General features: G+C 53.1%; 1 protein-coding gene across 3 annotated transcripts in view; it reads left to right on the forward strand.

Annotated features, from left to right (window-relative positions):
* Window positions 1-223: 223 nt before the first annotated feature.
* LRCH4 (leucine rich repeats and calponin homology domain containing 4) overlaps window positions 224-27,926 on the forward strand; it is a 55,174-nt gene continuing 27,471 nt past the window's right edge. Inside the window, exon 1 of one of the 3 annotated variants that reach the window (XM_035135110.3) lies at window positions 224-472. In XM_035135110.3, the coding sequence (XP_034991001.1) occupies window positions 280-472 (193 nt within the window). In that variant the 5' untranslated portion in view covers window positions 224-279. Of the gene's footprint in view, window positions 473-21,386; window positions 21,596-27,926 lie in introns of those variants that run through there. The other 2 variants (XM_035135109.3, XM_060281958.2) reach the window with 2 other exon arrangements.

Genomic DNA, 27,926 nt, shown 5'->3' on the forward strand with positions numbered 1-27,926 from the left:
AACAGACGCCCCCTCACTTCTTCCTTCGCCCGCGGACTTGATTGGAGCGAAAGGAGCGAAAGGAGGAAGAACCCGACGGCCCGTTTTCACGCCATTGGTTGCCTGGTTCTGCTGCGCCCCGCCTGACGTGCCGCGATTCGTGGCTCCCCGCGTGGCCGGCTCCTCATAGGCCGAGACGGCTCCTCAGGACCCACCCCTTTGGCTGGGGTCTCGCAGCTCCTGCCCGCGAGCTCTCATTCGGCCAGCGGCTGCCTCAGCGAGTAGAGCGGAGCCTGCGGGATGGCGGCGGGCGAGGGCGGGGCCGACGCGCTGCCCCCGCCCTCCCCCTCCTTGCCCGGCCCGCTTCCTGGGCCCGAGCGGGCCTTGGAGGAAGCGGCGGCTTCGGGCAGCCTGAGCCTGGCCGGAAGGCGCCTGAGACACTTCCCCGGAGGAGCAGCCCGGCGCTGGGACCTCAGCGACACCACGCAAGCGGGTGAGCAGACCGGCCACGCCCACCTCCCCCTACCCGGCCACGCGTCTTTGACCCCGCCCCCGGAGCTACCTTAGCTCCTCCCCTTTCCGCGCCCTCACTTTTCCATCTCGTTTCCCAGCAACCAACCCTTGGCCACGCCCCTTTACCGAATCTGTCCACAGGTGGAGAAACTCCCCCTCCCGTGGAGGGGTCTTTCTGGCCACGCCCCTCTTTTGGCCACGCCCTCCCCTCCCAAAACGCCCACTTTCGAAATGATCAATTGATTGTATTGCGCTGGTATCGCATCTTTTTTCCCTCCAAGTTGGTCTGTGCATGGTTCCTCCCCATGATAATTTAGTCCTCCCACCACAACAACCCTGCGAGGTAGGTTAGGCTGAGAGGCAGGCCCTGGCGCCCAGGGTCACCCAGGGAGCTTCATAGCTGCTGAGTGAAGGATTTGAACCCCGGTTTTGCCCTCATTTAATCCCCACAACAACCTTGTGTGGTAGGCTAGGCTGAGAGGGATTGACTGGCCCCCAAGGTCATTCTTCATGGCAGAGTATTTGAGGGGGCTTCTAGATCCGATTACCCAGCGCCTCCTCTTTATTTACACAACTTCCCTGCAAGGTAGGCTAAGATGAGAATGGGCTAGGCGTGGAGTGGGATTTGGGCCCTCCTGCCCAGGCCCAGTCACTTGAGGAGGACAGCTGCACCCTGGGGCGCTTTTTGTATCTTGCCTCCAACTCCGCTGCTCTTTCAGTATCAAGATTTCCCCACCCTTCTCCTGGTGATACTCAAATAGCGCTCTTGTGTTGTGGAGTTCCAAAGGCTTTCCCTTGTCCTCCATGAGGGAAGGCACTTAGGTTGCAGCTGCGTTTTGGAATGCCAAGTGGTGTTTGGGGTGGTTGTTGAGCGATGGGCAGAATCTTGCCCACAGAGATGCCCAGCTCCTGTGGGCAGGGCATCCCATCTCTCCCGCGTGCCTGTGTGTGAGTGAAGAGGCCATGCAAGGGCTGGCTCCGGGGGAATGGGGCCTCCAAGCCGAGGGGAGCCTTCTGGTTTCGCTGTGCCGTCCATCACTTTTGCCCAGGACCAGACCTGAACTCTGCCCGTGAAAAGTTCCCAGCCCAGAAACAAGTGGGTCACTGAAATAACAGGGGCACCAAGGCACCCAGAGTCAAGTGGCAACTTCTGGGAACCGTAGCTGCCAGGATTTGCAGTAGTGTGGGGTTAAGCAGAGGTTGGATGGATGCTTGAGTTGAGACTCCTGCCTTGCAGGGGGTTGGGCTAGAGGACCCTTGGGGGTCCCTTCCAACTCCATGATTCTACCCTGGGGATGGAGGAAATTGTGGCCCTCCACACATAGGACTGCAGCTCCCTTCCGTCTCCAGCAGCAGGGGTGACAGGTGATGCCGAAAGTTGTAGTGTACCATCTTCTGAGGGCCGCAGGCTCCCTGTTCCTGTCTTAGCACCCCAGTGGAGTTAGCAGAAAGACTTTTTAGTGAGTGTGTTTGAGTGTGCCTGCCAAGACAGGCGACTTCCTTCACCTTGAGGGCGAGGTTTTTCTCTCTCTTTCTGGTGAAGGAAATGGGCGTATCTGATGGTATCTCCGGAGAATCTCTGGTTCTTGTGGAAGCTGAGCCCTTGCTTGGCAGATCTTTATGATACCGGGGGGGGGGGAGAGAGAGAAAGCCCCTTCCTGCCCTTGGCTGCCACTCCCAAGAGGGTAGCATTGGCACCTGCCTTGCCTCTCTGTGCAAGGAGAGCGTTTCAAAGTCGGCTTACACAACAGGCTGTCTTCAGCCGAATACCTCCTTTTTTACAAGGAACACACCATGAGTTAATTTATGTTTTTCTGACACTAAAACCACCCTGGTCTCTTGTTCTTTGGGGAAGAAACTGGGAAGGTGGCGGCGACAGCAACTACTTCAAACAAGTCGGGGGGGGGGTGGTCTTTTGGTTTCCAGCGTGTGACACTTTTGAGAGGGGAGAGCAGCCATGGGTCCAGACGGGGAGCCTTCCTTTGCATGCGCCAGCCTCGCTCCCTCTTCCTGTGCCGCTTTGCATAGCTTCCTCACAGGCTCATGCAGCCGTTCTGCAAATGTGCTGCTGTCGATGGCTGACTTCTTCTCTCCCACTCTTCCTCCCCCCCAATGCTTCTGCCATTTAGAGTGCGGGAGGCCTCCTGTCACCCGCAAATCCCTGCCACCTGCACCCTCGCTTGGCGCAAGTGCTGCTTGGTGGGCAGGAGGGGTGGGGGTGGGCTGTGGAGGAGGGGAACATAGCTCCCCCCCTGCAAGAGGTGAGTCAGCAGAAGCTGCGAAGTGTGTTTTGCTCTCGCAGCCTCCCAAGCTGGCTGGCTGGCTGCTGAAATGACTTCCGGGGCTAGCAGAAGCCTCTTCTGTGTGCTAAGTGACCCACGGAGGGCAGATTTCTCCTCTTCCTCAAGTTGCTTTCAAATTCCAGTTTCTGGAAACCGCAGGAGGGGAGAGTCGCTCTTGCACTCAGATCCAGCTTGCGGGTATCCCACAGGTAATCTGGCCAGGACAGGATGCTGGACTAAGATGCCCCCCCCCGGCCAGTTCTAGCAATCTCTTCTTACGAATTTGTTTAGCCCTCTTTGGGCTCCAGCCAAGCTGCTTCCCATCACTGGGTCTTGTGGCAGGGAGTTCCGCTGGGTGAGGATGGCGCCACTGTGTCAGGGGGGCGCTTCCTCTTTTGTTCAGCACAGATGGCGTGAGGTAATGACTTCTGTCCTTGTGGTGGGAAGAAACAGTTGAGCAGCCTGCCTTCTTCCATCCCTTCTGAGTTAGGTCATGGGGAAGTGGCGGTGCATAATTGCCCCTGAGGTTTTTTTGGGGTGTGAATGCCTCTTTTGCAGCCATCCTAATCTTACTTCCCTCTGCAGTTTATAGCAAAATTCTATCCATGTCATAGAATCACAAAATTGTAGAGTTGGAAGGGACACCGGGGTCATCCAGTCCAACCCCCTGCAATGCCTGCCCAGAAGTAAGGAGCACTGAGTTCAGCCAGCCTGGTGTAGTGGTCAAACATGAATCCAGAACTTGGGGGAGACCAGGGTTCAGATCTCCACAGAGCCATAAAGCCCACTGGGCAACCGTGAGCCAGTCCCACTCTCAGCCTGACCTACCTCACAAGGTGGTTGTGAGGATAAAATGGAGAAATGTTTACGCCTCCTTGAACTGCTTGGAGAAAAGGTGGAGTAGAACTCTAGCAGTACAAATTTTAAAAGGCAGTTGCGTGCAGGATTCTAGCCTTGCATCTGTCTTTGCAAGATTGTGAGAGGCAGGAGCTGTGGAGGTCCAAGGCTGGTTGGCTGAGTGAAAACTTGGACCTCGCTGTGCTTGGGACCAGTGAGAGGCGGGACAAAGAACCCTGAGAGGTGTTGTGACCATCTCAGATCCTGCTGGGATCTATATCTATATAGCTACATCTGTATCTGTATCTTTTTATTGGATTCCAGCAAAAGATCACACCCTTCTTGACACTCACTGACTCAGTTTATATGCATCACATCAAACCAGAGTTTGAGCTCCCAAACAAACAAGCTAATAATAATAATAATAATTTATTATTTATACCCCGCCCATCTAGCTGGGTTTCCCCAGCCACTCTGGGCGGCTTCCAACCGAATATTAAAACAGTACAGCATTAAACATTAAAAACTTCCCTAAACAGGGCCGCCTTCAGTTGTCTTCTAAAAGTAAAATAGTTACTTATTGCCTTGACATCAGCTGGGAGGGCGTTCCACAGGACGGGTGCCACTACCGAGAAGGCCCTCTGTCTGGTTCCCTGTAACCTCACTTCTCGCAATGAGGGAACCGCCAGAAGGCCCGCGGTGCTGGATTTCAGTGTCCGGGCTGAATGGTGGGGGTGGAGACGCTCCTTCAGGTATACAGGACCGAGGCCATTTAGGGCTTTAAAGGTCAGTACCAACACTTTGAATTGGGCTCGGAAACGTACTGGGAGCCAATGTAGATCTTTCAAGACCAGTGTTATGTGGTCTCGGCGGCCACTCCCAGTCACTAGTCTAGCTGCCGCATTCTGGATTAATTGCAGTTTCTGGGTCACCTTCAAAGGTAGCCCCACGTAGAGCGCATTGCAGTAGTCCAAGCGGGAGATAACCAGAGCATGCACCACTCTGGCGAGACAGTCAGCGGGCAGGTAGGGTCTCAGCCTGCGTACCAGATGGAACTGGTAGACAGCCGCCCTGGACACAGAATTAACCTGTGCCTCCATGGACAGCTGTGAGTCCAAAATGACTCCTAGGCTGCACACCTGGTCCTTCAGGGGCACAGTTACCCCATTCAAGACCAGGGAGTCCTCCACACCTGCCCGCCTCCTGTCCCCCAAAAATAGTCTTAAAAAAAAAAAGCTGTCAAGGTTTATTACTTACCTATTGGTTTTTAAATTTATATGCTGCCCTTCCTCCAAAGGCGCCCAGGGCAGCAAGCGATATACATTTTAGAAACATATTTAAAGCAATTCCAATACAGATGCAGACTAGGAAAGATCTCAGCTTAAAAAGGTTTGTTGGAAGAAGGAAGGTCCTTGACTTGGGAGGGGGCCCCTCTCTTCTTTTGATTTGCCTGCTCAGTCTCTAAGGCACTTTGTGCTCCAAAGGAGGAACAGCAGCTGCTAGGGGTTGTTTGTCAATTCACCCCCCCCCCCAAAACATAGAGCAACCGTGGCTTGCAAATTCCCTTCCACCCACGGTTTCCGATCCTGGTTTGCTGGTCAGTTGGCAACCTTGGTTTGTCAATACGGACACTGCACTATACATGGCAGTATGCTCGCTTTCTTAACCTTGGTTTGGTGTGATATCTGAATTGTGACACACTCTGTAACAGAACAGACTTGTGTGTGGGAGAGAGAGGGAGAGAGAATTCATATAAGTGATGTGAATTGGGAACGTACCGGTAATTATTGAAAGGCTGGATTTGCAAGGGGGTGGGATTCGCAACTAGATGTAAGGTGTCCTTCCTGGATGAAACGGCAAGGCTGCTTAGGGCCTTGGAGGGCTGTCTCATCTTCAGCCTTGCTCAGCTTGGCTTGGGGAGTCCACTAAAAGGTGCCGTTTTATCCCCGCCAGAACTGCCAGGGCTCATGTTGGGCTTGGAGCTGATGGCATCCTAGAATGGCAGCCGTTGCCTCTTACCTCTGGCCTCCAGCTGCCCTCGGCCCCAGGCAGCATGGCAACAAGATGATGCCAGGGCTGTTGGGCTCTTCCATCCCAAAGCCCCCAGAGGGCACCAGGTTGGCAGAGGCGGCTTCAAGGCCAGGCCCAGCTGGCACAAGCAGGCAGATCTTGCTGGAGGTGACTCTGGCATGGAAAAACTGACTGGGAGTGTTGCAGGCTCCTCTCCCTTCCACCTTGTCTTGCTGCAGATTAACCCGCTGCAGTGCACGAGGCCAGCTTGGCTCAATCCCTTCAGCAAAGCTTGAAGTTCGAAGATCAGGGCGGTTTTGTGATGGCTCGTGGCAAAATCGATGGCAGTTTTGCAAACGCCTGGGCCTGGGTTTGCATTCCTCTTGGGCCCTTTCCTGGTTTGTGAGTCTTGTTAGCCTGTTAGAAAGGAGAGTAAGCCCAATCTTTAAACATGGTTACTTGTGTTTGCAGGGGCCGCTGGTGGAATACCGCCTCTTTACGCTCTGAGCCTGCAGGGCCTCTGATCTGGTCAATCTTTCCATGTCCATGAGCTTGGTCTGCTTCGTCCTGGAGTCAGCTTCCCTAAAACCCTTATGTGTTAGGGAAAGTAGGAGGGAGAGGTGGATCAGGGGCTGGCCTGCCAATTGCCCAGCTGGCCTGCTGGGGTGCCAGTTCCTTGGAGGAGGAGGAGAAGCTTGGCATGCCCTGGGCAGAAAGTGAGAGAGTTCCTGCATTTTTCCAGCATGCTGTAAGTTGCTCCTGTGACCGACTTGTGAGCTTGCCTTGGTAGACGAGGCCCCGGTGATCTCTGGAGGTGTGAGTTTCTCAGCAGCCTGGTTGTGTGGCAGGGGGCTGGGCTCATGGACTGCCCCTTTCCCCAGCACACTCCCAGTTCCGGGCTGCTTCGGGAAGTTTTGGGTTTTTTCCTCCTGATATCCAGGCCTGCCTGAGATTATGCTTAAAAAAAAAATCCCTTAGGTGTTTCTGCGACAAAAGTGGAGAGCAGCAGGAGCCTGGCGTCCTACATGCAGCAAAATGTGGATTGCCCCTGGGTTGTGCTTGCAGATAATCCAACTCTTCTAAAGTGACCCTTGAGTCCTTTGGACCCAACCATCCTGACCCTTGCAGAACTGTTTCAATGCAGCCTTGCAAATAAGTTCACAAAAGTTACTGTCCCCCAAAGAGACCTCCACTAGTCGTGACGGCTGCATCAGCAGCCCCTGGTGTGTGTGTGTGTGTGTGTGTGTGTGTGTGTGTGTGTGTGTGTGTGGAGAGAGCAGAGCTACCATCCAGTAGGCCTGGGCGATATAGCAATATATTGTCCGAAGCCATAGAATCATAGAATCATAGAATCATAGAATCATAGAGTTGGAAGAGACCACAAGGGCCATCCAGTCCAACCCCCTGCCAAGCAGGAAACACCATCAAAGCACTCCTGACAGATGGCTGTCAAGCCTCTGCTTAAAGACCTCCAAAGAAGGAGACTCCACCACACTCCTTGGCAGCAAATTCCACTGCCGAACAGCTCTTACTGTCAGGAAGTTCTTCCTAATGTTTAGGTGGAATTTTCTTTCTTGTATTTTGAATCCGTTGCTCCGTGTCCGCTTCTCTGGAGCAGCAGAAAACAACCTTTCTCCCTCCTTTATATGACATCCTTTTATATATTTGAACATGGTTATCATATCACCCCTTAACCTTCTCTTCTCCAGGCTAAACATACCCAGCTCCCTAAGCCATTCCTCATAAGGCATCGTTTCCAGGCCTTTGACCATTTTGGTTGCCCTCTTCTGGACACGTTCCAGCTTATCAGTATCCTTCTTGATACTTGATTCTTGATACTTGATTCTTCTTGATTCTTGATACAGTTTGAAGTCCATATCGTAATATTGGTTTCGTAATTTCTGAGCTGGCAATATATCACGAATCATGGTGTGTGGGTGGGTGCTGTGCAAAAATCACAATGTGGGGAAAACCGTGAAGCCATCCAATCAATGCCTCTGCTTACCTCCACCCTTATTTCAGACACTGTGGTGTACTGATATATCACAATGTTTAGCTGGTGGTATATTGCAGTGTTGAAAACCAGATCATCACCCAGCCCTACCAGCCAGGTCCAGTTTTCAAGGTCCAGCCTTGCTTGCTTGAAGATGATTCTTACTGTCAACAAGCCACCTTCGAGTTCTGCTGCCCTGAGGCCTCGGGAGAAATTATTTTTAAAAAAATAAAAGAGAAAACCCTCAAATCCTGTGTAATTCTGTAATACTGTACTATTGTTAAATTTATCCCCCATCCATCTGACTGGGTCTCCCAGACAGGTTGTTAAAACTGGCTCAGGGGCTTCCGTCCCCCTCTTTATGTCTGTGCCACCTTAACCCCCCCCCCAATTCCCTGGGACTTGGCAGTGCCTTATGCCCCGTCCAGATTGCCTGCGTGGCTATGGGAGCCTGCTTGCTCCAAAACCAGGCAGCGAGAGACTGTTCCAGGAAGCCATCTGCACTCCAGAGCAGCTTTCAAAAGCTGCTCAAGGGCAGTTGGAGCAAAAATGTGAACGCCTCCTTTCCCCTTCTGATAGATTCTGCCCAACTGGCCAAGGTTCGCCGTCTCTGCAAGGCTTCTGTGCCAGGCAGATGCCCCCTGTCTCGCCTCACCTGAGGCTCCATGCGGAGCTAACCATCCCCAGCTTGTGTCCCAAACGGGAGGCTATCTTTGCTGCTCCGCTGATTCCAGAAGCGAGTGGGAGCTTGGGGCCTGAGACTCCGAGGCCAGAAGGGAGCTGAGAGCTTCGCCGAGCTTCCTCCTCGGCTTGGCTGCCGGGAATCCACGCCTACCGTGAGAAAAAGCTAGGAAATATTGAGCGCTTGGAGCCTTTTGCAGCTGTGTGTTTCCCTCTGGGAGAGCTGGAGGGGGGGCTGGCGGAAGTTGGAATCTCCCTTTTGACCAGGGCCAGTGGCCAGGGTGATGATGGGAATTGGAAACACAACCAGTGAGGCACAGCCTCCCTGTCCCTAAGAGAATCGGAAGGGCCCGGTGGATCAGGCAAATGGCCCACCCAGGAGAGCATCCTGCTCTCACAGTCAGTGTTAGAAGTAAGCCAGGCGCATTCTGCGACAGGCGCAGGTCCAATTGCGACCAGCTGGAGATCTCTGGGCTCTGGGCACCAGGTTGGTTGGCGACAGACATCTCCACCTGGCTGACATCTCCAGCTTCCTTGCGCAGGTCGGCAGAAGAGTTTATTCATTGCATTTATATCCCTCCTTTTCCTCCAAGGAGTTGATGGTCCCCGTCCCCCCATTTAATCCCTACAGCGACCCTGCAAGGGAGGTGAAGAGGCTGCGACTGGCTCCAAGGTCACCCAGGGAGCTTCAGGTCTGAGGGGGGATTCAAACCCTGATCTCCCAGGTCTTGGTCCAGCACTCCCACCATGGCACCACCCTGGGTTCCTTGAGTCCTTCTGCGATGGGGAAGCTCTGTGAATTAAGTCAGCGAATCAATATGGGGGAAGCAAAATGTCACTTAGAGCAGGGTCTGAAATATTTCCCCTGAAGCTTGAATTTGGATTGTTTTGTTGTAAACTGCTTTGAGATCCGTTCTTTACAATATAAAGCGGTTTAGAAACGTGGGTGCCGACGTAGCAGGATTCTAGAATAAAGAAGAAAAGGATTAAAGTTATGGATGTTATATTTCTAGTTTCAAATGTATATGTGTATATGTGGATTATACTTATTCTCTCTCCGAGACAGTAAGACTCAAGGATAATGTAGATAAGTTTATAATTATCTGGATATTATTTGGATGGTAATATTCTGCATTATTATTTTCAGTTTGGATTTTGTTTCTAATTGTACAAAATTGTAATAATGTGTGTGTGATGAAAATAATTATAATATAGATAAGTCTAATTTAGGTTGTGAAGGAATAGGGTTGGGGGTAAGGGCAGGGGAGGGGAAGGGGGACTCCGGAGGTAGGGGGGATGGGGGATTGTGTTTTTGGGCCTGTTCTGTTTAGTTGGAATTTCTTTTTTCTTTTTTATTGTTGTATATGTTTAAATCTACAATAAACTTTATTTTCTATAAAAAAAAAGAAAAAAGAAACGTGGGTGCCTAGGCATTCTGTTGCAGCAACCATCACCTCGGTTTAAGGTGTCATTTGGCAATTAGATTATGAGTTTCTAGCCTAGTGACCAAGCAGGTGCCTCTTCTGGGAAACCCGCAAGCAGCAGCCCCTTCCCTCTTCTGCGGTTTCCAGCCACTGGTGTTCAGAAGCAGGGCTGCCTCCAAACCAGGACTCCCACTTCCAAGTCTCTCTAAGAGAGAGGCCACCAAGTGACTCCCATGACGCCCAGGGACCATGGGGAATCCACAGCAGCTGGCCAGGGTTGACGGGGGCTGCAGTCCGAAACTTCTCAGGGGTGCCAGGTTGGGGAAGGCCGCCCTGGCGAGTCCCCTGCCTGGTCCTGGGAGTGGCTCTCTTGGGTCTTTTCCCACCCTGTCCCTCCCGCTCTGCCTTTTGCTGAATGCACTTGAGCCCTTCTCTTCTCCTCCTCCCCCCATCAGTCCAGCTGCCAGGCAAAACAATGGAGGCAGCGCATGGGGAGGGGCGGGGGGCTTCGCTTTTCTGCTTTTGTCGGCCAGAGCGAACAGCTGCCCTCCTCATTCCGGCAAGAAGCACATGGGCGGCAGAGAAACTCTGCATCCCCACCAGCCCCGCAGGGGCAGGCCGGAGCGACGGCCTCTGGGTTTGCCACGGCTTGTCATCTCCGGTTAAGTTGACGCAGAGGCCAGGGAGGGAGGCTTTGTGTCAGGAAGCTGCCCCCACCCTGACAGCATGCTCTCCCCCCTGTCCCTCTTGAGCCCTGTCCCATCCTAGAGTTTGATGTGCGAGAGAGGTCACCTCTGATGGAGCCATGGTCCAAGTCTGCTTTCTGAAGTTGTCTTTCTCAGAAGGGGTGTGAATTTGGGGAACGGCCATGCCTTTCATGTGGAAGGTTCCAGGCCCAGGCCCTGACGGCATCTCTGGTGCCCTTGAACTACAACTTCCACCCCCCGGCCAGTGGGTGCTGGGAGTTGTAGTCCGAAAACACCGGGGACCCGAGGTTGAGCTGAATGGACCCCAATAGTCTGTCCTGGTGGAAGGTGGTTTTCTGTCATCCCAATGTAGCCTGGGACCAGCACAACCATTGCCCCAGTATTTCCGTGGGCTGAGGTGATGGCAACCAGGGCCCAAAACATCTGGAAAGCTCCAGCTGTGGGAAGGCTGATCCAAGTCTCCTTAAGGAAGGAGATTCCCACCCATCATTCAGAAGAACTTTCTGGCAGAGCTGCTCAGTAACGGAACGGGAGGTTGAGGGCTCTTCTTCCTTGGAGGTTTTTAAGGAGAGTTTGCTGGGCAGCCTGTCATCATCATCATCATCATCATCAAATTTGTTATTTATACGCCGCCCATCTGGCTGGGTTTTCCCAGTCACTCTGGGTGGCTCCCAACAGAACACCAATAACAATAATAAAAAAGCAACAACATCAGACATTAAAAACTTCCCTAAACAGGGCTGCCTTCAGATGTCTTCTAAAAGTTGTTTATTTCCTTGACATCTGGTGGAAGGGCGTTCCACAGGGTGGGTGCCACTACCGAGAAGGCCCTCTGCCTGGTTCCCTGTAACCTCACTTCTCGCAGGGAGGGAACCGCCAGAAGGCCCTCGGAGCTGGACCTCAGTGTTCGGGCTGGACGATGGGGGTGGAGACGCTCCTTCAGGTATACTGGACCGAGGCTGTTTAGGGCTTTAAAGGTCAGCACCAAAACTTTGAATTGTACTTGGAAACATGCTGGGAGCCAATGTAGGTCTTTCGGGACCGGTGTTATGTGGTCTCGGCAGCCGCTCCCAGATCCCTGCATTCATTGCAGGAGGTTGGACTAGATGACCCCTGGGGTCCCTCTACAATTTTGTGATTCTGCATCTCTGCTGTTTGCCTTGAGGTTCAGGCAGGTTTCCCGTTGAAAGAGTTGGTTCTTAAGGCAACCTGGTTCCAATCACGACACTTTAGGGCAGGGATGGCTAATCCGTAGCTCCAGGCAGCTTGGCCCAGTGCTCAGCGGTGAGGGAAGCCGAGCAGCCAGTGGCTAGCCTAAGGTGACCAGATTTTTTTCAATGAATCCGGGGACACTTTTCAACTTCCTACTAAATAGACGGGTTTTGTCAGGGGACTGGTTTGTAAATCCGGGGACTGTCCCCAGGAAACAGGGACATCTGGTAACCTTAGTTGCCCCCCTTGTGGTTTAAGGGCTTTCAACACCTAAGCCGTCCTTTGATCTGAATCTGGGGAATCATTGGCAGCCCCTGAAGATGAGGCACCCGGTGATAGATAGCTTGGAACCTGCACCGTGGACCCGTTGATGTTTCCCAAGGACCCTTCGCACGCCCCGTTTGCAGCAGCCCCGGAGGAGAGGGCTTCCGGTGGCCACTAGCAGAATGGCTGTGCTGTGCCTCCACGGCTGGAGGCAGCGATGCTTCTGGAGAGCGGTTGCTTGAGGCCGCAGGAGGGGAGAAAGGGCTCTTCGTGTGGCCACAGGATGCTGCCTTTGGCCTGATCCAGCAGGCTCCTCTGGGGCTCCTCATGTGAGTGGGGCGTAACTGAGGCCAACTCTGGTGCCCCGAAGGATTGAGAACTAGCCCCACACTGCAAACCCCCTAAAGTTCAGGGGTTCTCTGGTTGCAAACCTTTCTGCTACCAAGCCAGACCCATCAAAGCCCAGGATTGTCTCCTTCCTGGGCCACTGGCAGAGAAGCCTCTTTCCCTTCACCTGCTGGCCCTTATCCAGGCATCCTCAAACTGCGGCCCTCCAGATGTTTTGGCCTACAACTCCCATGATCCCTAGCTAACAGGACCAGTGGTCGGGGAAGATGGGAATTGTAGTCCAAAACATCTGGAGGGCCGAAGTTTGGGGGTGCCTGCCCTTATCTATTGACTCGGAGACCTGGAGAAATGGGAGAGATCGCCCCTCCCCAGGGGTATCTAGTCTTAACTCTCTGCAGTGCAAGAACCCCAGCTGAGCATGTTCCGAAACACTCCAATTTAACCATCCTGCCCTTTCCCGACCTGGATAACCCAAATATTGCACTACAACAGGGGATCTGAACCATGGGGTGGCCTTTCCACCCAAATCCCCCAGGCTGGTGTCTCCTAGTCCTCCTTTCTGCCACACGCACACACTTTGCTGCCGACTCTTTGTGTGGAAAAGCACAACTCTTGTTTTGCTCTGGAGCAGGAAGGACTGTGGCCCTGCTGGGGTGGGGAGGTGCCGGCCGCTTCTGCTGCTGCTGCCGCCGGCAGACCTGTTCAAACCAGTCCTTGCACAAAGGAGGCCTTTGCTCTGCTCTCGGCGGCCTGGGGTGCACAGCAGGGCCAGGTTGCAAACCCATTTTGTTGCTTTCAGAAGTGCGCTTCCTCCTAGGCCAGCCTTGGGCCCTTGATGGCCAGGGGAAGGCAGCGGGTGGGGGCTGCATCTTAATGCCAGTGGTTCTGGTTTTGGGAAGGGCTTTCCTTGCAGAGCCTCATGATCTTCCCTCCCTCCCATTCCATCGCCAATCTAATCGCCAAATGGCGCCTTAAACCTTTGTTACGGTTGCTACCATGGAATGTCTGGGTGCCTTTCTTTTGCAGTGAGATGATGATGATGATGATGATGATGATTCTTCATTTCTAAACCGCTTTATAGTTTGAAGAAAGAATCTCAAAGCAGTTTACAAAACAAAACAAAACGGAATACAGTCATACCTCGGGTTGCAAACGCTGCAGGTTGTGTGTTTTCGGGTTGCGCACTGCGCCAAACCCAGAAGGACCGGAACGGGTTACTTCTGGGTTTCGGTGGTCGCGCATGCGCAGAAGCGCCGGATTGTGTCCCGCGTGTGCGCAGACGCAGCATTGCGGGTTGTGAACGGTGCGAGTTGTGAACGTGCCTCCTGCACGGATTACGTTCACAACCCGAGGTATGACTGTAAAATAAGTTTAAGCTTCAATGAAAATGTTTCAGATCCTTCTCTAGGGGACGTTTTGCTTCCCCCATATTGATTCACTGACTTAATTCAGAGCTGCCCCATAGCAGAGGAGCTCTAGGAAGCCAGGGTGGTGCAGTGGTTAGAGTGTTGGATGAGGACCTGGGAGATCAGGGTTTGAATCCCCCCTCAGCCCTGAAGCTCCCCAGGTGACCTTGGAGCCAATCCCAGCCACTTCACCTCCCTTGCAGGGTCGTTGTCAGGATTAACTGAGGTGTGTGTGTGCACGAACCGTGTCTTCCTTGGAGGAAAGGGGGAAGGTCAAGGCAATTAATAAGCTCTTCTGCTGACCTTCAGAAAGCCGGAGGGAGCCAGCCAGATGGAGTTGTCCGTTGCCAGCCTGGTATCCAGAGATCTCCAGGTGGTCACATTTCAACCTGGGGAATTTCTAACACTGACTAGAAGCTGTGGGAAATGGGGGTATCAGAATTTGCTCATCTGGGGACGTAAGAATGGGGTAACACTGGAGGGTGTGCATGTCTGGACCTAAGAGGCCCATCTTGTTGGATCAGACCAGAGGCCCATCTAGTCCTGCATCCTGTTCTCACAGTGGCCAACCAATTGGTTTTCAGCAGCTGGTATTCAGATATTCAGAAGCATAACTTCCTCCAGCGATGAAGAGCAGAGCCATTGGGGCAAGCAACCTCCTCCTCCTCCTCCTCCATGCATTTGTTCCATCCTCTTTTAACCCCATCCACGTTGGTGGCCGTCACTGCCTCCTGTGGCAGGGAGTTCCGCAGTTTAACTTCCCTGAGTCTGGAGGAGCAGTCAAGGGCGTGGTCCTCCGAAAAGAGAGTTGGTCTCTGATCTGGGAAGCCCATCTTCAAGTCCCAAACGCCTTTCCCTCTTTATATAGCCTGTGAGAGGTCATTCCCCCCACTGCTCCCATTTCGCAGAGGGAGGAACTGAGGCCTGTAATCAGAGCAGTGTGTGGAATCACAGTTCCCTAGCTGACTTTTGCTGTATTTTGGCAACGCTCTGTGCCTGAAAATTCCGCTTCTGGCTCTCAGATCGGTGGCTGACAGCAGGAAGTGGCAGGTCTGGAGGGGGACCTTTGACCCCAGGGTGTTGTCCTGAGCCCAGGAGCGGCTCGTTGGAAGCCACCCTTCCAGAGGTCAGACTCGCACCTCGGCCTGCTGGGAAGGGGTGGAAATGGCAATAGGAAATCCTTTATTGTTTGGGTCTGGAACCCTGAGGATCGGGATGGTGGCTGCTGCTGTGGTGTGGGAGCGAGACCGGCACCATCGCGGTTAGTTAATCGAATCAGAATTGTAGCATTGGAAGGTACCCCCGAGGGTCGTCTAGCCTGACCCCCTGCAACGAAGGAATCACAGCTCAATAATCCCTGGCAGGTGGCCTTCCAAGCCCTGCTTTAAAAACCTCCAATGAAGAAGAGTCGGTTTCGCTCTCAACCCGCTCTTGCCACCAAGAAGTTCTCCCTGATGTTTAGTCAGAATCTCCATTCTTGTCACTTGAAGCCACGGGTTCAAGTCGTACTCTCCAGAGCAGGAGGAAACAAGCTTGCTCCATCTTCCTTGTGACAGGCCTTGAGATATTTGAAGATGGCCATCCTATCTCCTCTCAGCCTCCTCTTTTCCAGGCTAAACATCCCCAGCTCCTTCAGTCTTTCCTCACAAGGCTTGGTTTCCAGATCCTTGATCATCTTGGCCCCCCTCCTTTGCACATGTTCCAGCTTGTCAATATCCTTAAACTAGGGTTACAGTCGTCAAAACAGAACGTCTGGTTGCCATTTTTGTGCCAGGCGGCTCAGAAGCCTTATTTTTAAATGCGACTTTTGGGTTCCTGAAACTTGTTCTGATTGTGCAGATAAAATATCGCAGACCGAATTCTGCAGGATGTGTTGCTGGAGTGTGAAAACAGGCAAGATCCAAGGATCCCCAGGGAGGCACCTCCAGGTGGTGGAGATGTCAGGCGCCATCTGGGCATCTTCGCTTGGTCGCAGGTGGCCAATAGCCAGGTACAAAAAGCACCTGGCGAATTTTGAACCCTGGACACAGGACTCCAGGCAGTATCTGACCAAGGCGGGATCAAGCGGGACTATCGCTTCCCTTGACCAGCCTTTGGGGGCTGTGGGGCTGTTGTTCCTTGGGGTTAGGGACTGAAATGTCCCCCTGGGGGACATTCCCCAAACAGCTGAGCCAGCCCTGCATTCTGAGAAGGAAAGAGAAGGAATCTTCTTCAAGAAAGAAGATTCCACCTAAACATTAGGAAGAACTTCCTGACAGTAAGAGCTGTTTGGCAGTGGAATTTGCTACCAAGGAGTGTGGTGGAGTCTCCTTCTTTGGAGGTCTTTAAGCAGAGGCTTGACAGGCATATGTCAAGAATGCTTTGATGGTGTTTCCTGCTTGGCAGGGGGTTGGACTGGATGGCCCTCTTGGTCTCTTCCAACTCTACGATTCTATGATTCTAAGTGTCCCTGCCTCCATTTGTAGAAGCCACCAGCCCTGCTTCCGCACCCATCCTGCGCAGCAGATCTTGGCTCTGCCTTTTTAAAGGACCTCCTGCTTCTTTCCAGCCCTGTTGGTGAAGCAGCGCCCCTCCTTTTTTGTAGTGGGTCTTCAGCTGTGCCAGGGTGCCTTTGGGCAGGAGAGCTGCCAACCCTCTGGCTGCAGCGGTGACCTTGCTTTCGCTCCCAAGCCCAGGGCTGGCACACCTTTTTCAGCTCTGGGTTGCCTAATCAAAAGTGGCTGTTTTCTCTCCTCAACCTCCCTGTGACCTGGGGAGGAGCTTTGCCCGGGACCAAGCCTTTGGATTTGGGGAGGGACAGGCAGCGGCTGAGCAGTTTCTGGCCCAAATTCAGTTATCGGTTTCTCTCTTTCCGTGGGCAAAATGCACCACCCCAGACTCTGTTTCCGAAGCATGCCCCCCCCCTCTGTGTGTGCGCCTACAGATATTCTGTGTCGCTTTTGAGTGTGAAGGGACCTCTGGATTGCAAGGGGAAGTAGCTCAGCTTACACAACAGCCCATCATCGCGGAGGGAGAGTTGTGTGGCGCAATCTCGGCGGGGGGGGGGGCGGAAGTCCCTGAGTCAAGGGTGTGTCTCTATCAAGGCACATGGACTTCCTGCTTTGCCTCTGAGGATTGGGGGGGCGGGGCGGGCATGCTTGCGTGCAAGAATCCTCGGGGCAGCCCTGTGAGGGGAAGCGTGTTGCCCATAGCTGCCCCGGTGAGCTCTGCGGCTGAGTGGGCATTGCAGCCTGCCCCTTGCCAGCCAAAGCTCCTTGGTGCACACACAGAGGCGCCCGGAGACTCCAGCACTGCCACCTCCATGGGGAAAGTCGAGGGGCAGTTGTGGGGTGAAATGTCCTCGCAGCGGCATGCCAGCCTCTCCCTCCCCATCCCTTCGCCCAGGCTTCAAAGGCAAGGGTCTTCTTCCTCTTGCGATTCTCTTTGCCTGCAGCTGTTGTGCCATGTGCTGCCTTGGGACTGAAGGCCAAGTCCTGGCAGCAGGAAGCCTCAGTCGGCTGCCCCTGACTTGGACCGCAGTTCCCACCCGCCCTAGCCAGCGCAGCTGGTGGGAGTTGTAGTTCGATGCAGGTGGAGGGCGCCAGGTCAGGGAAGAGGTATATATTTATACACACACAGAGAGAGAGAGAGCCTAATAATAACAATAATTTTATTATTTGTACCCCACCCATCTGACTGGGTTGCCCCAGCCTCTATGGGCAGCTTCCAACACAATGAGACATCAGGCATTAAATACTTTTCTTTCTCACTCACGTATATGGATAGAGATACTATGATTAACAAAGCAGTCGTTCAGTTTCTGTTGCGAAACCTTTTGGCGTCTGCCTTCGTCAGCTTCTCTGGTGGAAGCAAGAGGATGCTGCTGCCAGGGTGGCACTTAGGCGGGTTTGCCACCCTTTCATTTTCAGCTGGGCAGCCGTTGAAGGTGGAGACCGAAACCTCTCTCTCTCTCTTTTTTTCCTGGCAACGGAAATTAAATCTAACTTTTATTAGTTACATTATCATTTCAGTGATTTGCTGAATCCTGAAAGGGGTCCGGAGCAAGCTTATGTGAGATGCGCTGCGTGATGTTCTCAAAATAGTAATAAAATGCATTGCTGACTGCTCAGACCTTTTGGGGGATGAGGATTCAGACTCTGTGTCATCCATACCTCCACCCCCCCCCTCTCTCTCGGCAAAGGGTTTTTTGTTTTCATTTCATTTTATAATGTATATAAAGCAGCTCTAAAAACAGACGGAAAAACAAAACTATAAAACACGTACGTGGGACGAGTAGTTGCATATGAGTCCAGGTAGAACCTATCAGTGTTTATCAGATTGTTAAATACAGTTCCAGATTTGCGAGGCTTGCAACGAGGCCTGTCTCGAAAAGGATAGTTCTGCTGTATGTGTAATAAAGGAATGCCAACTCATATAAAAAGGAGGTTATGGCCCTTGTCGAAATCTCAAATGAGGTGCAACTTTCTGCATTCTAGCTATTTTCCAGAGTGAGTGGCAACAAGCATCCAGTGTAGGATTTGGGGCTGTTTTCCATATTTATTTCTCGACCCGCTGGTGAGATCAGTCGGCTGGATTCTCCCCCTTCCCCAAATTGTAGCTGCGCCAAAGCCCTGAAGTGTGCCTGGACACCGTAGTGGCTTGCCCTGTTTTGCAGCTTGCCAGGGCGTGGGGAGATCTGTGTTTCTGGTGGCTGCGGAACAGGGGTGTTGCTGGGAGGTGGTCCTCTCAGGCTGAGCCGCCCGTCTTCTGAGAGGTGAGGTGGGTCCCCGCTATCGCAGGGAGAGAATCAGTGTCATGCAGGGGCTCGGTCTTCCCTTCTCGCCACCTGTGGCTTCAGCTATTCTCACCGGGTGCCAACAGCTAAGCCCAGGCATAGTTGCCCTGGGCACTGCATTCCAAGACGTCTGTCTCGACAAGCCGAGTTGGGTTGTGCCATCTCACCCCATGTCAGATGCACAGCGGGCAGAGAGACCTGACCTGTGTGTGCCTGCCTGCCCTTCCGGGGAGAAAGGGCGGAGGTGTTTGTAGAGGGGTGGGGGGCAGTTGCTTCTCTGCTTTACAGAAGGGGGGGGGCTTCTCTCACATGCCTCCTTCCATGTGCTTTTTCACGAAAGAGAGTTGTGTGGCCCATTGCAACATCCTGTGGAAATGAAATTCTTCTTTCGTGGAATGTCGATTGGATTATAATTGGGAGTGTTTCTGCAGCTGGCCAAGGATCCAGACAAGCTCCTCCGATTCTCCTATTTCTCCCACCCACCCACCCCTCCCTCTTCTGCATTCTTGAAGCCCCCTTATCGTATTTTCTCTTCCTGCTCTCATGCATCTACCCCCCCTTCTTCTCTAGAGTAAGCATGCCTTGCCCCCTCTGCCCTTTTCTATATAGTCCCTTCAACCAATTCACGGGCTGCTTTCAAATATTTTTAGGGGCCTGCTAGGGCTGCCACATTTTGAAGAGCAAAAAAGAGGACATATTTGCCGCCTTCTACTTTTAACTATGGATCGCTATGGCAACTCTCCTTTTACATACCCATGAAAAAGAGGACACGGCCTGGAAAAGAGGACCTATGGCAACACTGCTGAAAATTTAAGCTAGCTGGAAAGATTTTTTTTTGGGGGGGGAGTGGCTGCTGTCTGGATTAATGGGCGATCTTACACCAGCCGTAGGTGACCCTTCTTTTAGCCTGTGATGTGATGTACAGTAGCTTCCTCTAGGGATTTATGTTTCCTTAAGTTCCTTGGCTTCACGGAGTCTCGGCTTGCGTTTTGGAAACGGAAGCAAGGCCCTCTGTGTGTCCATGTTTGGAGTGTCGGAGCAAGCAGAAGAAAGGGGGAATTGTAGGGCGAATCTGCCCCCAGGACCTGTCCTGACCTATTTAGGCATCTGGTTCTGGCATGACTCTGCTGGAGGCATAGGAAAGCGTCCAGTCTATGGCTGCTTCCCAGGCACTTCGCTGTCTGTTTCCAAAAAAGCAACACCAGACAAGAACCAGGGAAATGGATCTTTTGGAAGGCGGCAGAGGTAGCAAGTCCCATCTTCATCTCTTCCGGTAATGTTCTAAAATGTTTTCACACACATGGGATTTAACAGGTGGGTGGCCAGGTCCAGAGACATTTTGCAGGCAAGCCAACGTGGAATCTGCCCGCCAAATACCTGGAAGTGGAGGGCAGAAAGGCTAAGGAAAGTCGGGTTCTCCGCCGCCAAGTGTAAAGGGAATCTGCGGCCCACTTTGCCAGTTACGGATATTGCCAGCCACGACGCCCCCATGAGGAGAAGGTGGCAGCCGGCGACACCACAGCGGTCAAGAAGGCACAGAATGCCCCACAGCAGCATCACAGTGCCCTCGCTCCATAGGGCATGGGATTGGGGAGGAGGGGAGAGGGATCGAGCCCTGCCACGGAAACGTCGGAGGGGAGCACCCCCCCACCCCTTTCAGCTTCCACATGCAAAGAAAACACCCCAGTCGTGTTGGGGGCAAAGGAGAGGGAGGTCCCGGGACTCGAGCCCCCAGCAAAAGCACTGCAGAGCAACTGCGTAACGGCACCAACACAACAGCCGGCCACAGTCCAGGGCCCCGTGGGGCATCTGCCTTCCCCACTTATTCACAAGGCATGCAGGAGGAGCCTCGGTCTACGTTTTGCACGCCTTAAGTTGGCTGGTTGGCATCCGCCTGTCTCGGGAGATGATGGAAGAGTGCATTTCGGGGGTGAAATCAAAGCTGGATAGTTACAGCACAAGAGAGATGTGTTTCGTTGCAGCTGTACCCCCCGATTCAAGCCACAGGCCAAGCCAACCCTGGAGAAAGTCTCCCTGCGGCACAAGCCCGAGTCATTTGGCAGGGCCAGCAAAACCCCACTGAGCCCTGCCGGGCAGCAGCATAATAAGTCTCCTTATCCCATTCCTCTGCCCCACCTCCCTGAAAGCAGCGCCCGTCCCACCTGACGGCTTTAAAAAGCGGCACTTAATTTAAACCGAACACACGCCATTTCAGTTTTTGAAATATTTCTTATTAGTACATGCTTGTGTGTGTGTGTGTGAGAGAGAGAGAGAGAGAGAGAATTCACCCTGATTTGTTTCGGTCTCCTTGGTGCTGAGCTCCAGCAATCTCTCCCCCCCCCCCCGTTACTATTGGGAAGAAGCTGTGAGCTAATATTTGCCTTGGCGAGGGACCCTAGTAACTGGCCAGGGCGAGGTACCACAACGGAGCAACGTTCCTCCCAAACATGTATGGCGTGTTGCCTTGGGAAGCGGCTAGAACTTAACCCCCTGGGGGGTTCCTTCCTTGAAACAGGGTGCAGTAGAGCAACCTCCCCCAACCAGGGGTTTGAGACCGCAACTCCCATCAACCCCAGCCGGCACAGCCATATGATGCTGGCGCTGGGGGGAGCCTGGCCATGCTGGGAGTTGTAGTCCAAAACACCTGGCACCAGGTTGGCGAAGGGTGTGGTGCAAAGGTGCCGTCTGCTGGAGGTTTGTGGGCAGGGGAGGGGCCCTGGCTTGCTGGTGGGGGTCCAGGTCTGGCATAGGGCCTGGGACTGTACGTTATTTGGGGACATGGAAGCCCCCAGCTCTCAGCACAGTGAGATTTTACCTGCAGCTGTGCCTGGATTTGGTTGGCAGGCTTAGCATGTTAGCGAGGATCAGGATGGCAAAGGTCTGGTTTCGAGTGGAAGGGAGGGTGCAGGGGGACTAGGCGGCTGCAGTGTGCAGCGCATAGGCCTCTTGCCTCCCTTCTTCCCCTCCTTCCAAACCCTGGAACCACCCCCATTAGGCTTCTTGGCCTTTCAGGAAACACTTGTCAGTCTCGTTTCCAAACACTTCTCCGCAACCGAGGGTTGGAAGCTTGGGTCGTAGTGGATTTGGAGAAAGAAAAAAGGCCGAGACAAAAGCGTGCACGCCAAGAGAGGTCTGGATCTGGTTTCAGGGAGTGGAAGACATCTGGTATGTTTTTTCCCTCCCCCTTCTACAGGGGATTCTAGACACCTCTGTGTGGACAAAGGAAACTTTTGTGTGCTCCTTTTTAACTGGGGAAGCCTCTTTGATCCCCTTGGAGCTGGTCCCTGCTTGGTTTGGGGGTGGAGGGGGGTGCGTTTTCCACTATGAGGAAGTGCTTTTGTTCTTGGCCCAAGAGGTATTTCCCCCCTTTTGTCCCTTGGTCACTGGAGAGGGTTTCTCTGTCCACATGCAGGGCTGGGATCTCTCCTGAATTCCTGGCCTTTGAAACGCCTGGGCATTGCAGACGCCCGAGTTTCATAGCTTCATAGCCAAACCTGCTTCCTCCTCTGCAAGAACACAAGAACAAACTACGAGCCCTGCTGGATCAGGCCCCTCCAGTCCAGCATCCTGTGCTCACAGTGGCCAAGCAGATGCCCCCAAGGGCATCCCGCCAGCAGGACCCGATAGCAAGAGCAGAGCTTTCCCCTCCTCTGGTTTCCAGCAACTGGCATTCAGAAACATGGCTGCCTCGGACCTTGCAGGCAGAGCACGGCCCTCCTGGCAAGCAGCTGCTCTCGGTGGTGGTGGAGGGGGTTGAGGACCCCTCCCCATGGGCGTCAAGGTTGGCCCTCCACCACTTGCTTGTCTGCTCTTGGCTGGCAAATTTGGGACCCTCCTGCACTCCAGGCCTGTTCTCTGATGCTGAGCAAAGCTCTTTTTAAAAAAATTCGTTTTTATTTCATTTTTCAAATATAGATTTATAATAAAACCAAATACATTTCCATATACAGAGATTTCTCTGAATCTCTAGGCCTCCCCCCCACCCCCTCCGTGGATCCTAAGGTTAACATTTTCAACTGCATATTATATCTTAATCGGTATTTTATATCTGTCCGTATTATCCATAGTATTTATTAGATTACAACAAGTGAGATTGAAATCCTGCTGATGTTTTCATCTGCTTACAGTGGACTCCTAGATAAAATTTCCCCATTCTTTCTTGAAGTTTTTGTCCTCTTGGTTCCTGAGCTTTCCAGTCAGTTTTGCCATTTCGGCAGAGTCCAACAGCTTAATTTGCCATTCCTCCCTGGCAGGGACTCTTTTTTTCCCTTTCCATCTCTGGGCTTCTTTCCATCCGTGCGGCTGTTGTCGCATACATAAAAAGTCCTTTCTGCCCCTTTGGTATATCAATACCTACAATTCCTAATAAAAAGACTTTTGGTTAAAAGTTATTTCAAACATCCCCCCCCAAAGTTTGTTATATATCCTTTCCCAGAAAGCTTTTATTACCTTACGCGACCACCACCTTGGATAAAAGGTTCCTTCTTTCTCTTTACATTTCCAGCAGGTATTCGTACTTGTTCTATACATTTTTGCTAGCTTGCTAGGAGTCGAATACCACCGGTACATCATTTCCATATCATTTTCTTTCAGTGTACGACATGCTGTAAATTTCAAAACCCGTTTTCCACAACTTTCCCCAATCTGCAGTCTGAATGTTATGCCCCAAATCAGGGGTCAGCGACCTTTTTCAGCCATGGGCCGGTCCACTGTCCCTCAGACCATGTGGTGGGCCGGACTATTTTTTGGGGGGGGCGGGGGAATGAACAAATTCCTATGCCCCACAAATAACCCAGAGATGCATTTTAAAGAAAAGCACACATTCTACTCATGTAAAAACACGCTGATCCCCGGACCGTCCGTGGGCCGGATTGAGAAGGCGGTTGGGCCGCATGTGGCCCACGGGCCTGAGGTTGCCTACCCATGCTCTAGATCAGGGGTCAGCAAATTTTTTCAGCAGGGGGCCGGTCCACTGTCCCTCAGACCTTGTGGGGGGCCGGACTATATTTTGGGGGGAAATATGACCGAATTCCTATGCCCCACAAATAACCCAGAGATGCATTTTAAATAAAAGGACACATTCTACTCATGTAAAAACATGCTGATTCCTGGACCGTCCACGGGCCGGATTGAGAAGGCGATTGGGTCGCATCCGGCCCCCGGGCCTTAGTTTGGGGACCCCTGCTCTAGATCCTTAGCCCAGTAGAAAGGACTGGGTTCAATTCCCGTTGGCATTTCTAGGTAGGGCTGGGAGAGACCCCCACCCAGAACCGCTTGAAGGAACAACGGTTTGACTCAGGATCAAGCGATTCTCTCCCCACGCCTCCCCTTCAAACTCCCACCTTGGATCTCTGCCGCTTCTTCGCCAGCAACTCCTCTTGCGTTTCCAAGGGAAGCTGCAGAAGAATTAAAGAGACGGAATGAAGCCAAGCCCACATTTGCAAGGAGGAAAAGAAGCCCAAGTCAAGTTTGGGTGGGCTTAGGGAAAGACAGAAGAGTTTTTAAGACTATTGAAGGACTATTGTATTTTAATATTTTGTTAGAAGCTGCCCAGAGTGGCTGGGGAAACCCAGCCAGATGGGCGGGGTATAAATAATAAATTATGATTATGATTATTCCAGCGTGCAGAGTTAGTGTGTACACTGTCCGTGTTCATGGAGTGTGGCCGCCTTTGGCGTCGAGCCAGCAGCCTGGGGAGAATCTTGAATCCGAGTCCCAGTTTTGTGGCGGTGGCGTCGAGAAGGGCCCTGGAGAACAATAAAAGAAAGTGCTTCACGCAGCTATGTAGGAGAGTTTTCCCACAATGGGCACATGCATGGCCATAGTGGGAACGGGATGGTGGACCCGACAGGCCGCTTGTCTCTTCTTCTGACCAGGACATGGGCTGCTGGTGGTCAGAGGACCAGAAGCTTAATTCTTGTAAAACATAGATGTAGGACCCACGGGGCCTGGTTCTCTCGTGGAGTGGATTCAGTATTGGAAGCCACGTGTGGGCAGTTCAGCATACTCTGGGCTAGTCTGGCAGCTGGAACGGGCTATACGTGGCTGTGTGTTGGGCCCATGGCAGGTCCGAGCCATAGACAGCTGCCTATTCCTGCATTGCAGCCGGTCAGGCCAGATGACCCTCAGGGTTCCCTTCCAACTCTGTGAATCTATGGCTCAAGGTCTCCTCGAGGGCCCCTGTGGCTCCTGCCCTTGGCGTGTGTTGTGCGGGAGACGAAGGGACAGTGGCTGGGAAAAGGAAGAGGGGCCTTCCCCCCCCCTCCTTGGGTGCTGGCGGCCTCAGCAGGGGAGATTAGGAAGGTTTCCCACACTTTGAGCTGCCTCCGCTGCTTATCTCTGGGAGGAGGGCTGTGAGAAAGAGCACAGAGGCTGGAAGGCCTCCTTCCTTGTCCCGCAGTGCAGCAAACTCGGGCGATAAAGCAGAAATCCCACAGAGAGGAGAAGGCGTTTGGGACGTGAGAAGAGATGGGAATCTGTGTCAGGGACCGGGGAGAGGGGCTGCCCACCGCAGCAGAGGGACAAACGCTTCCTCTGATTCGAATCCAGATCCCACCCCCACCCCCCAATAAAGGGTCCAGGCAAGAGAGGCTGCCAGATCAGCAGCTCCAGGGTGGGGGGAACTTTTGGAGGGTAAGATAAGAGCTGTTTGACAGTGGAACAGACTCCCTGGTTTTAAAACAGAGGGGATGACCATCTGTCAGGGATGACTTAGTGCTGGCTCCCGCATTGCAGGGGGTTGAGCTAGATGACCCTTGGGGTGCCCCTCGCAATTCTAGGATTATGAAATCCTGGCCTTGACTGCAGGAGGGGCCAGGCCTTGGGTGGGGGAGAAAGGAAGGTGCTACCCACCTGCCTTCAGCTAGGTAGAGGTCTGGCCCAGTTTCTAGGGGTGGGGAGGTTGTAGGAAATGAAGCTGGAGGGGGTGGGGGCACCGATCCAGGGTTCAAATCCCCGTTTGGCTATGAAGTTTGCTGGCTGACCTAGAGCTAGTCGCTGCCTTCTATCCGTCTGACCTACCTCACAAGGTTGTTGTGGGGATTAAATGAGGCCGGTTGGGGGGCGGGGAGAGAAGCATGCGCGCCACCTTGAGCTCCTTATAGAAAAAAGCGGGATATAAAATAGATATAATAAAAAGGGGGGATATCCATTTTGGGGGTTGGACTAGATGACCCTCAGGTTCCCTTCCAGCTCTACAATTCTGTGATCCTGTGAAAATAAATAAGTAAACAGTGGAGGCAGAGCATAGCCATTACGTTTCCTCTATGTGGTTTGCAGAAGGGATGTCCCCCGCCTGAGGTGGGCTTTGCAGAGAGAGTGGGTATGTGGGGAGCAGGACCCGTCCAGCCCCGCAGCTTCCCTGGAGGGTGTCGTGGGGAACCGGCCGGCCTGGCCTTCTTGCCCGAGGAATGTTAATGCCACCGGCAGCTGTGAAATGGGACTCTGTTTCGAGGGGGGGGGAGAAACAGCTGTCAGAGAGGGACGGGGTCCCTCCAGTCCCCAAAGACCACCCCCCCACTCATGCCTGGCCTCTCAGCTGTCTGCTGACAATTTGCAGAGCTCAACCCTGGGAGGTGTGCATGAGCCTTTGCTTGACGACAGCCTTCTGCAGTCCTGGCGCCCTCCAGATCTCTCAGACTACAACTCCCATCAGCCCCTGCAGGGCCACATGGCCACAGGCACAGCTCTTGATTGGGGGCACAGCTCCTGAGGGAGTGGGGGGTGTTTGGCCTGGAGAAGAGGCGGAGAGCCGCCTTCAAATACCTCAAGGGCTGTCACATAGGAGATGGAGCAAGCTTGTTTCTTGACGCTCCAGAAGGGAGGACCTGAACCCAGGGCTTCAAGGCCCAAGAAAGAAGATTCCGACTAAACACCAGGAAGGACTTTCTGACAGCGAGAGCCGTTCAAGAAGAACAGATGGCCTTGGAAGGGGGCGGACTCTCCTTCCTTGGAAGTTTTTTATAGCAGAGGTTGGATGGCCATTTTTCAGGGATCCTTCAGCCACAATTCCTGCATTGCATGGAGGTTGGACTAGATGACCCCTGGGACCCTTTCCAACTCTGCAGTTCTGCGCATCTCTGCTTTGGGGGAGGGCCTTCTTAACTCAGGGGGAGAGTGTTAGCATTGCATGCAGGCGGTCCCAGCTCCAGCCCCCAACGGCATCTCCAGGTAGGGCTGCAGAAACCCCTGGGGAGCGGCTGCTGCCGCCAGCCAGTGTAGACAGTATTGAGCCAGATGCACTATTAGTCTGACTTGCTATGGTGTAAGGCGGCTTCTTATATTCCTATCCTAAAACCCCCACCATGGTTTCTTCAGCCCTCTTCCTTCTGCCTTGTAGGCATCTTTGGGCAGGGACATCCTGGAACATCTTCCTTGCTGCCCCCCCCCAGCCTTCTCTTGCTACTCCAAGGACTCCCTGCCTTCCTATCCACGCTCGCTGCTGGAGGTGCCCCTTGTGTGCTGCTGGGGTGGGGTGGTGGGCTTAAGCCCCTGAGGTGGGGGAGACCCCACATGGCCGTGAGGAAGCAGCCTTGCGGACCAGTCCCTCACTCTCAGCCTAAGTGTTGGTGCTGACCTTGAAAGCCCTAAACAGCCTCCGTCCAGTATCCCTGAAGGAGCACCTCCACCCCCAGCGTTCTGCCCGAACACTGAGGTCCAGCTCCGAGGGCCTTCTGGCAGTTCCCTCCCTGCGAGAAGCGAGGTTTCAGGGAACCAGGCAGAGGGCCTTCTCAGTGGTGGCGCCCGACCTGTGGAACGCCCTCCCACCAGATGTCAAGGAAATAAACAGCTATCTGACTGTTAGGAGACATCTGAAGGCAGGCCTGTTTAGGGAAGTTTTTAATGCTTAATGCTGTATTTTGTTTTTAATATTCGATTGGGAGCCGCCCAGGGTGGTTGGGGAAACCCAGCCAGATGGGTGGCGTATAAATAAATTATTATTATTATTATTATTATTATTATTATTATTATTATTACCTGCCTCACAGGCTTGTTGTGGCGATACAGGGGGAGAAATATATACACCACCTTGTGGTCTTTGGAGGAAGAAGGTTGAGAGATAGATGATGCTGCCATCTGCCTGTCTCGAGAGACAACGGAGTGCGCCTCTGGGGGTGAAGTCAAAGTGGCCTCCCTGGGGTGCAGGCCTGGGGCGGTGTGTCTGGGGGTCCCGGGCTGCCCAGATGACAAGACCCAGCCCCCTTTTGGCTTTGGTGATGTGGTCCAAAGGAAAGCAGAGCAAGACGTTGCCGGAAGGAGGCGTACAAGATGCCATCCGACCGTCTTAGGGACTCCTCTCTGGATTTACATAGGGTTTACTCCTGGGCCTTTTCTTCTCCCAAAGATATCCTGAAAGGTTTAAGTGAGATATAAATATAAGAATACTAAGAAGTGGCCTCCATGTCTCCCATGGAGCCATCCTTGGGCGTGAGCAAGAGAGGACTGCAGGCTTTCCAGCCTTGTTTTCCGGGGGCTGCTGGGAAGCTTCTCCCTGTCC

The sequence above is a fragment of the Zootoca vivipara genome, chromosome 12, assembly GCF_965207765.1.
Source record: "Zootoca vivipara chromosome 12, rZooViv2.hap1.1, whole genome shotgun sequence".
Taxonomy (NCBI): Eukaryota; Metazoa; Chordata; class Lepidosauria; order Squamata; family Lacertidae; genus Zootoca; species Zootoca vivipara.